This window comes from Lucilia cuprina, chromosome 2 (assembly GCF_022045245.1).
Source record: "Lucilia cuprina isolate Lc7/37 chromosome 2, ASM2204524v1, whole genome shotgun sequence".
NCBI classification, from domain to species: domain Eukaryota; kingdom Metazoa; phylum Arthropoda; class Insecta; order Diptera; family Calliphoridae; genus Lucilia; species Lucilia cuprina.
Genome location: NC_060950.1, coordinates 27,780,418 through 27,790,496, shown reverse-complemented (window position 1 = coordinate 27,790,496; position 10,079 = coordinate 27,780,418). Strand labels below are relative to the sequence as shown.

Genomic DNA, 10,079 nt, shown 5'->3' with positions numbered 1-10,079 from the left:
CTATAGTCTAGTCTATAGTCTAGTCTATAGTCTAGTCTATAGTCTAGTCTATAGTCTAGTCTATAGTCTATTCTATAGTCTAGTGTATAGTCTAGTCTATAGTCTAGTATATAGTCTAGTGTATAGTCTAGTCTATAGTCTAGTATATAGTCTAGTACATAGACTTGTCTATAGTCTAGTCTATAGTATAGTCTATACTTTATTCTATAGTCTTGTCTTTATTCTAGTCATTTTAGTCTATTTAACTTATAAATATGTCAATAGAATCAATATATATATTTTTTTGAAGACATCATCATTTTAAAACACTGCATTGAAATCTATTCCGGATAACATTCTGTTTTCTTAATTATGCACCTTGTACTTATTATTTGATTTGATAAACAGAAGTACAATGTTTTCTACCACTTTACCTGAACGAGGTTTTGGTGTAGGTGCAGCCGCAGCACTCGCACTTGATGATGCTGTTGGATTATTTGTGCGTGGTCGGGGTGCTGCTCTTGGTGTGGGCAATGGTTCTTGGTTACAATACAATGAGGCATCACTGGCCTCATCAACACAATCGGAAGCACGTGTTGTTGGGGTTGATTTATTCGTTTTATTCGAAGAAGACACTTTATAACCGGTGGTTGTAGTCATTTTAAAATTATTCTTGTATTTTCTTTGTGCATTTGACACTTGGGGATTCATGGAAAACGTGTAAGGATTTCTTTTACTTTTGTTTTAAACGCAATACAAGAACAACAAGGGAATAAATAATATATTTGTGTTTGGCTTTTCTTTATTGTTTTGGCAAATGCATTAGTCACTCAACACACTAATGAGTTGTTTTGGAATATTTTATTTTTTTTGTATAAATTTATATCCTTAATTTATCATCATTGCCATCACCACCATTAATACTAGAACACTCCAACAACAACACCAACGGCAACTTGAGGAAAGTTTAATTTTGCAATTTCACTTTCACGGCGTTCCTAAGTCTTTCATTCGCGTTTGTTTGTTTTTCTTTTTGACACACATGACATTTATTTCTTTTCTTTGGAAAATTTTCTACGTTTTCGTTTGCTTCTTCCTTTTTTAGCTTTTACTCACTATCGATCCATATGAAAAAAAACTTGCAATGCATTTAAAGAAGGACATTCACTTTTATGTTTAGCATATTTTTAGGGATTAAATTCTAGTTTCATTTGAATTTTTGTTATCTAAAATCTACAATTTCACTATATTTGTTTCAATAATTTAACTTTTAATTACTATTTAAGCTATTGTTTATTTTATTTATTTTTGTTAATTATTCTAGTTAATTTTAATCTAAGCCATTTAATATTGTCTAACGACAACTTTTTACTACAATCAGTTTACAACTGAGTGTGGCAACTTACAGTTTGTTGTTTTAAACTGTCGAAAGACATACAACAATGTTGCGTTTCCATTATGTTTCAGGGGGTTTTTCTTATATTTAATCGTTACTGCGCTTGTGTACTAAAACAAAAAGAGAGAAACAAGAGTAGTTATGTTTTAGGAATTAGCTTTTTGTAACAGCTTTTAAGCTATTATTCAAAAACTAGCACATTATAAGTCAGAGATGGAGAAGTCCGAAATAGTCAAATTTATAGTGTAGTCTATAATGAAATCTTTAGTCTCTAGTATTTAGTCTAGTCTCTAGTCTTTAGTCTAGTATTAGTCTTTAGTCTAGTATCAGTCTATAGTCTAGACTAGAGGCTAGTCTAGAGTCTAGTCTATAGTCTAATATATGGTCTAGTCTATAGTATAGTCTGTAGTCTAGTCTATAGTCTAGTTTATAGTCAAGTCTATAGTCTAGTATATAGTCTAGTCTATAGTCTAGTGTATAGTCTAGTCTATAGTCTAGTCTATAGTCTAGTCTATAGTCTAGTTTATAGTCTAGTATATAGTCTAGTCTATAATCTATTCTATAGTCTAGTCTATAATCTATTCTATAGTCTAGTCTATTGTCTAGTCTATAGTCTAGTCTATAGTCTAGTCTATAGTCTAGTCTATAGTCTAGTCTATAGTCTAGTCTATAGTCTAGTGTATAGTCTAGTGTATAGTCTAGTCTATAGTCTAGTCTAACGTCTAGTCTATAGTCTAGTCTATAGTCTAGTCTATAGTCTAGTCTATAGTCTAGTCTATAGTCTAGTCTATAGTCTAGTCTATAGTCTAGTCTATAGTCTAGTCTATAGTCTAGTCTATAGTCTAGTCTATAGTCTAGTCTATAGTCTAGTCTATAGTCTAGTCTATAGTCTAGTCTATAGTCTAGTCTATAGTCGTCTAGTCTATAGTCTAGTCTATAGTCTAGTCTATAGTCTAGTCTATAGTGTAGTCTATAGTCTAGTCTATAGTCTAGTCTATAGTGTAGTCTATAGTCTAGTCTATAGTCTAGTCTATAGTCTAGTCTATAGTCTAGTCTATAGTCTAGTCTATAGTCTAGTTTATAGTCTATCTATAGTCTAGTCTATAGTCAGTCTATAGTCTAGTCTATAGTCTAGTCTATAGTCTAGTTTATAGTCTAGTCTATAGTCTAGTCTATAGTCTAGTCTATAGTCTAGTCTATAGTCTAGTCTATAGTCTAGTCTATAGTCTAGTCTATAGTCTAGTCTATAGTCTAGTCTATAGTCTAGTCTATAGTCTAGTCTATAGTCTAGTCTATAGTCTAGTCTATAGTCTAGTCTATAGTCTAGTCTATAGTCTAGTCTATAGTCTAGTCTATAGTCTAGTCTATAGTCTAGTTTTAGTCTAGTCTATAGTCTAGTCTATAGTCTAGTCTATAGTCTATCTATAGTCTAGTCTATAGTCTAGTCTATAGTCTAGTCTATAGTCTAGTCTATAGTCTAGTCTATAGTCTAGTCTATAGTCTAGTCTATAGTCTAGTCTATAGTCTAGTCTATATTCTAGTCTATAGTCTAGTCTATAGTCTAGTCTATAGTGTAGTCTATAGTCTAGTCTATAGTATAGTCGATAGTCTAGTCTATAGTCTAGTCTAAAGTCTAATCTTATCTATAATATAGTCTTTAACCTAGTCCACAGTGCAGACTTTAGCTTATAGATCTGATTAGTTGACGGTCTTTGATCAACTCTTAGCAGGAAGGGTTGTTACTATATATTTATTTTAAACATTAAATTTTCCATGTCTGGTATAACTTAATGAATACTGTTTTTTCAATCACCTCTTTTGTTTTGTTTTCTTCGTTTTCTACATTTTTTGTTTTTCTTTTTTTAAAAATGGCACACACAGTGACCAAGAAGTAGAAGAAGAGCTCTTCCGTTCAAATGTTAACAGTCATTAACATGATTAAGTTGAATGTCTAAATGCATCATACAGCAACAAACATAAATTTTATTTTTATCCTTTTCTACCCCCGCCAACAATATTATGCAATTGTGTTTGTAATTAGGAAGGGGTGGGGGGTGTTGTTATAAGAAGAGAATAATAAGAGTAGAATAATTGGATTTAGACTTTTAATATTATTTGCATCAAACATTAGATGAATGAAAGTTATTATGTTTTTGACATGTTTTTGTTTGTTAGTAATCAAAGGGTAGATTTGAATTGTAAGAGAACATTGTTAAAAAATGATATTAAAGAATATTAATTATAAGTAATAAGGAAAACATTTAGAATTTCTTTATATAATAAGAAGGACTTAAGATTATAGAAACAATAACCTAAAAGCTAGTGATTCGGTCATTACTTTTGGTAATCGTTTTGTGGATCAGTTTTGCGATCACAAAGTACTTCTTTCTCAAAAACTAGTTATTTGGCATTTGCTGTATATTGGTACTATAGTTACGCAACAACTTCTTAGAAAAAATTACTAAATGGTATAATTTATAAAAATTGCTGAAAAAAATGCTAGTTCCGTAACAATATAATTTTTACAGAGTGATATAATTCAAAACAATCATTGAGTAAAAAAAGCTTTTGACTAAATGCAATGATTTCTTGACTACTGTCAAAACAACGATATAAATTCAACACACAAAAAACATCGCATGGTGGGTGTCTGCGCTGAATTTAAAACAAAATGTTGTTTAATATAAAATGTGTTGAATAGATGTTAAGAAAGGTGTGTGGCTAAGTTTGTACGTTGAGTCTATGTTTTCTCTACACACCACAGTCTGTATTAAAGTTGCCAGATGGTTTAAAGTAGAACAGTTTGTTTTCATAAATAAATTAAAGAATAACTTTAGAGTTTTACTTAAGAAGTCTTGTTTAAAGTTGCTGTTGAGTGTTTAGTGCAGACTACAGTTTAGTATAAGTTCTAGTCTAAAGTTATGTCTGTAATTAAGTTTATAATGTAGCCTATAGTCTAGTCGGTAGTATAATCTATAGTCTAGTCTATAATAAAGTCTATAGTCTAATCTATGATCTAGTCTAAAGTCTAGTTTCCTGTCTATTCTATTGTCTAGTATATAACCTAGTCTATAGTATAGTTTATAATCTAGAATATAGTCTAACCTATAGTTTAATCTATAGTCTAGTAGTTTATAGTCTAGTCTATAGTTTAGTCTATAATCTGGTCTATAGTCTAGTCCATAGTCTAGTATATAGTCTATAGTATAGTCTAAAGCCTAGTCTATTAGTCTATAGTCTATTATATAGTCTAGTCTATAGTCTTATCTATAGTCTAGTCTATAGTCTAGTCCATAGTCTAGTCTATAGTTTAGTCTATAGTCTAGTCTATAGTCTAGTCTATAGTCTAGTCTATAGTCTAGTCTAGTCTATAGTATAGTCTATAGTCTAGTCTATAGTCTAGTCTATAGTCTAGTCTATAGTCTAGTCTTTAGTCTAGTCTTTAGTCTAGTTTATATTATGATCTATAGTCTAGTCTATAGTCTAGCTTATAGTCTAGTCTATAGTCTATTCTATAGTCTAGTCTATAGTCTAGTCTATAATATAGTCTATAGTCTAGTCTATAGTCTAGTCTATATTCTAGTCTATAGTCTAGTCTATTGCCTAGTCCATAGTTTAGTCAACAGTCTAGTCTCTATATTTTAATTTATATAATTAATAGTCTAACCTATAGTTTAATATATAGTCTAGTCTATAGTTTCGTCTATAATCTGTTCTATAGTCTAGTCTATAGTCTAATCTTTAGTCTAGTCTATAGTCTAGTATTTCGTCTAGTCTATAGTCTAGTAGATAGTCTATTCTATATTTCGTCTAGTCTTTCGTGTAGTCTATAGTCTAGTCTATAGTTTAGTCTATAGTAGTCTATAGTCTAGTCTATAGTCTATTCTATAGTCTAGCCTATAGTCTAGTCTATAGTCTAGTCTATAGTCTAGTCTATAGTCTAGTCTATAGTCTAGTCTATAGTCTAGTCTATAGTCTAGTCTATAGTCTAGTCTATAGTCTAGTCTATAGTCTAGTCTATAGTCTAGTCTATAGTCTAGTCTATAGTCTAGTCTATAGTCTAGTCTATAGTCTAGTCTATAGTCTAGTCTATAGTCTAGTCTATAGTCTAGTCTATAGTCTAGTCTATAGTCTAGTCTATAGTCTAGTCTATAGTCTAGTCTATAGTTTAGTCTATACTTTAGTCTATAGTCTAGTCTATAGTCTAGTCTATAGTCTAGTCTATAGTCTAGTCTATAGTCTAGTCTATAGTCTAGTCTATAGTCTAGTCTATAGTCTAGTCTATAGTCTAGTCTATAGTCTTGTCTATAGTCTAGTCTTTAGTCTAGTCTATAGTCTAGTCTATAGTCTATTCTATATTCTATTCTATAGTCTATTCTATAGTATATTCTATAGTCTATAGTCTAGTCAATAGTCTAGTCTATAGTATTAGTCTATTCTATATTTCGTCTAGTCTTTCGTGTAGTCTATAGTCTAGTCTATAGTAGTCTATAGTCTAGTCTATAGTCTATTCTATAGTCTAGTCTATAGTCTAATCTATAGTCTAGTCTATAGTCTAGTCTATAGTCTATTCTATAGTCTAGTCTATAGTCTAGTCTATAGTCTAGTCTATAGTCTAGTGTATAGTCTAGTGTATAGTCTAGTCTATAGTCTAGTCTAACGTCTAGTCTAACGTCTAGTCTATAGTCTAGTCTATAGTCTAGTCTATAGTCTAGTCTATAGTCTAGTCTATAGTCTAGTCTATAGTCTATTCTATATTCTATTCTATAGTCTATTCTATAGTATATTCTATAGTCTATAGTCTAGTCAATAGTCTAGTCTATAGTATAGTCTGCATATTTTAGTCTATAGCCTAGTCTATAATTTCTAGTCTGGCGTTTTTTTATCTGGTTTATAGTCTAGTCTAAATTCTGGTTTGCAGTTTAACATTACCGTTTGTATATATGAAAAGCTGTTTTCATATAAACATTTTAAAAATGTTTAATCCTGCAATAAAATCAATGCGTTTTATAATAATATATGTATTAAAAAAATCTTTTCTACAGCAGACACTTAACTGACTTATCTTTCGGATAACATCTAAGATTTTATATAAATATGTATATGTATGTGTAATTAACAAAAATGTTTTTTTTGTTGTGTTTAAAATTTACATTTCAAGTGTAACTGACATTTTAAGTGTAAATGTTTTTGCTTTTTTTTAACAATTAGTTTGCACATGACATCATTTTATAAAAGCATTTTTTTTTTCGTTGTTATTATTGTTTCTCACTTTTTCAGTTGAGTTCGCGGAAGCCATTTAATAAAGTTGAACTTTATTTTTGTAATTTTTCAAGGTGCATTGTTCAAATAACAGAAAAAAGCTTAAAAAAATTTAGTTTCCAACTCTAATTTTGCTGCTGCATAGTTATTTTTTTTTTGTGAAGGCAACTGATGTCAATTGCCGATAAGCGACTTATAGCGCTAGTTTTTGTTTTTCTTTTCTCTTTTCAAGATGCAAGTAATTTTCACACCTTGAATTTTATGCACATTGACTGATTCCTTTGTGTAGTTTGTATAGAGGGAGGGAAAATTTTCAAAACCATCCGAATACATCTGCATTAAACACAAATGGAAGTAATTTTTTTCTCTCCTCAAGGGAAATTGGGAAGGTCGTTATGAATTACATTTGAAATTTTTGCACATTGGCAAAATAGAAATAATATAAATTGAAATTAAAAAAAGCATAACTTTAATGTAATTGTTAAAGAGTTTAAAAGCTCATCATACAGTGATTTGTCTTCAACAGCAAAAAGCACTTGAACTCTTTAAATGTAATAACTTGAAATTTGAAATTATTTATAAATTATAAACAAATTTAAAATTAGTTTTAAACACACGTTATGATTATGTTTTTGTTTGAAGGCTTTTCTTTATTTTAATATTTGTTTATAATGACTTTCATTAGCATTTCCTTTTGGAGAAAATTACTTTAGAAAACTCATTTCATATATCGTGACACACTTAGCAGTGAGTTTGTTCAGTTCAGCAGGTGGAAGTTAATGTTTTCTTTGCCACTGACCAAAGAAAACCACACAATTCTAATTTAATCTTAACACAGAATAAAGGGAAATGGAAGCTTGATAATAAAAGGAAAGGAAAAAGAGAATGGTAAAGTTAATCGAAAAAAAAGCTTGAAACTTTTTTGTAAGAAGCTTTTTGTATTAAAAACTTAAAGTTTTTTTATATAAAAAACATAAAACTTTCTACGTGAAAATATAAACGCTTTTTTGTACGAAAAGCTTACATTTTTTAAAAGAAAAGCTTAATGCGAAAAGCTTAAGGAATTCCACACGAAAAGCTTAAAGCTTTCTATACAAAAAGCTAAACATTTCATATATAAAAGCTATATTCTAATAAAACTTCAGGTTTTTATTTAAAAACTTAAAGCTTTATGTATTTAAAGGTTAAAAAGAAAAGTATAAAATAAGCTTTAAACTTATAATGCGAAAAGCTTAAAGTTTAAAGCTCATAATTATTGGAAGATGATAATAACACTTTTTTGACGGGAAAAGCTGAAAGCTTTCTATATGCAAAGCATAAAACCGTTCTGTATAGAAAGCCTAAAGCTTAAATCATAAAGCTTTCTTAAACTAAAGCTTAAAGATTTTTTATACGAAACGCTTAAAGCTTTCTAAATGCAAAGCTAAATTCATTAATCCGTTTTATTTGAAAAGCTTAACACGAAAAGCTTAAATTCCACACGAAACACTTAAAGTTTAATGTTTTTAAAAGCTTAAAAGAAAACCTTAATTGTTTTTATACAAACAGCTTAAAGCTCATAATTATTAAAAGGATTGGAAGATGATAATGACATTCTTTGACAGGAAAAGCTGAAAGCTTTCTATACGCAAAGCATTAAACCGTTCTGTATAGAAAGCTAAAGCTTAAATCATAAAGCTTTCTTAAACTAAAGCTTAAAGCTTTCTAAATGCAAAGCTAAATTCATTAATCCGTTTTATTTGAAAAGCTTAATACGAAAAGCTTAAAGCTTTCTATACAAAAGGCTAAAAATTTCATATATAAAAGCTTTATTCTTATAAAAATTCAGTTTTTTAGGGAAAACTTTAAGTTTAATGTATTTAAAAGCTTAAAAGAAAAGCTTACAAATGTTTGAAATGAAAAGCTTTAAATTTTTTTATACAAACAGCTTAATGCTCATAATTATTGAAAGGATTGGATGATGATAATAACATTCTTCGAGAGGAGAGTATTGAAATAAGTTTGAAAAAGTTAGTCTTTATTATTCAAAAGTTGTCTTCTCTAGAGAAAGAATTTTTCTCTAGAATAATGTCTCTCAAACTTGGGGAGTACGAATTTTGAAAACAATTATTAAACAACTAAACGGAACTTACGTCGATCTTTTAGGCGGGGAAGCGTTGGCGATGGTATATGTTTAAGCGTACGACCTTGGCGTATAGAATCCATTAGCTGTTCTCTGGGCGAAGGAGTTCGCTTAATCGGCGGGGGAAGTTTACGTTCAGATGCCTAAAAGAAAATTAAAAAAAAAAATAATAAATTAACTAATTCAATATTGAAATTATAATCAATTTTGCAATAACTCACCTTTTTCAAAGGAGGTCGCGAACGTATAAACTCTAAAATTAAAGCATGAGCATCTTTTTTAACACGCGGTGGTATATCACCATTAACCATCACTTTGCGCAATTGATATTTTCTGAAAAATTAACGATTATTTTACAAATTAAGAAAAATATTTAAGATTTTATAAAAATATACACACCTTGATCGTATATCCTCCATGAGTATTTCGTAAGGTGTTAATTCGTATTCAGTGGGCGCCCTTTCATAGTTGGCCTTCTTTAAACGTACCCCACGTCTTAACTCATCGATGACTTGGACCCAAAAACGTGCCTAGAATATAAAGAAGAGGGTTGTATATGATTATTATAAATAATTATCTTGTATTTATTATGAAGGCATAAAAGTAAACTATTCTTATGTAAAAATTCTGTGTAAAAATATAAAGAAAAGCATGCAGCAAAATAGGTTTAATAGGTGTTTTATTAACCTACTTGCACAGTTCTCCATATTTCCAGCTCTTCCTAGGATAGGTAAGGGTTTATGTTAAGAAAATAAAAAATTAATTATTAAAATATAAAGGATTTAGTTTAAGAATTCTAAGGAAATGAATTGTTTAAAATTTTACGAAATTTAAACAATATGAGGACTAACAAAAATATAATAGATAATTGTTAAATATATTGACGGGTTGATTATGTAATTATGTGATTTCTGAATAGATATAGGTTCAGTCCTAGTTCAATTCTACTTTAGTTCTAGTTCAGTTCTAGTTCAATTCTAGTTCAATTCTAGTTCAGTTCTAGTTCAATTCTAGTTCAATTCTAGTTCAGTTCTAGTTCAGTTCTAGTTCAGATCTAGTTTAGTTCTAGTTCAGTTCTAGTTCAATTCTAGTTCAATTCTAGTTCAATTCTAGTTCTACTTCAGTTCTAGTTCAATTCTAGTTCTAGTTCAGTTCTAGTTCAATTCTAATTCAGTTCAGATCTATTTTAGTTCTAGTTCAGTTCTAGTTCATTTCTAGTTCAGTTCTAGTTCATTTCTAGTTTAGTTCTAGTTCAGTTCTAGTTCAATTCTAGTTCAGTTCTAGTTCAGTTCTAGTTCAGTTCTAGTTCAGTTCTAGTTC

At 29.6% G+C, this 10,079-nt stretch overlaps 1 protein-coding gene across 1 annotated transcript in view; it reads right to left on the bottom strand.

The window, feature by feature from the left end:
- LOC111680065 (protein spire) overlaps nucleotides 1–10,079 on the bottom strand; it is a 133,199-nt gene that overhangs the window by 13,037 nt on the left and 110,083 nt on the right. Inside the window, exons 8-12 of the mRNA XM_046949289.1 lie at nucleotides 9,159–9,289; nucleotides 8,981–9,092; nucleotides 8,770–8,902; nucleotides 1,474–1,485; nucleotides 414–677 (exon numbers count right to left, since the gene is read on the bottom strand). Coding sequence (XP_046805245.1) covers nucleotides 414–677; nucleotides 1,474–1,485; nucleotides 8,770–8,902; nucleotides 8,981–9,092; nucleotides 9,159–9,289 — 652 coding nt within the window. The remainder of the gene's footprint in view (nucleotides 1–413; nucleotides 678–1,473; nucleotides 1,486–8,769; nucleotides 8,903–8,980; nucleotides 9,093–9,158; nucleotides 9,290–10,079) is intronic.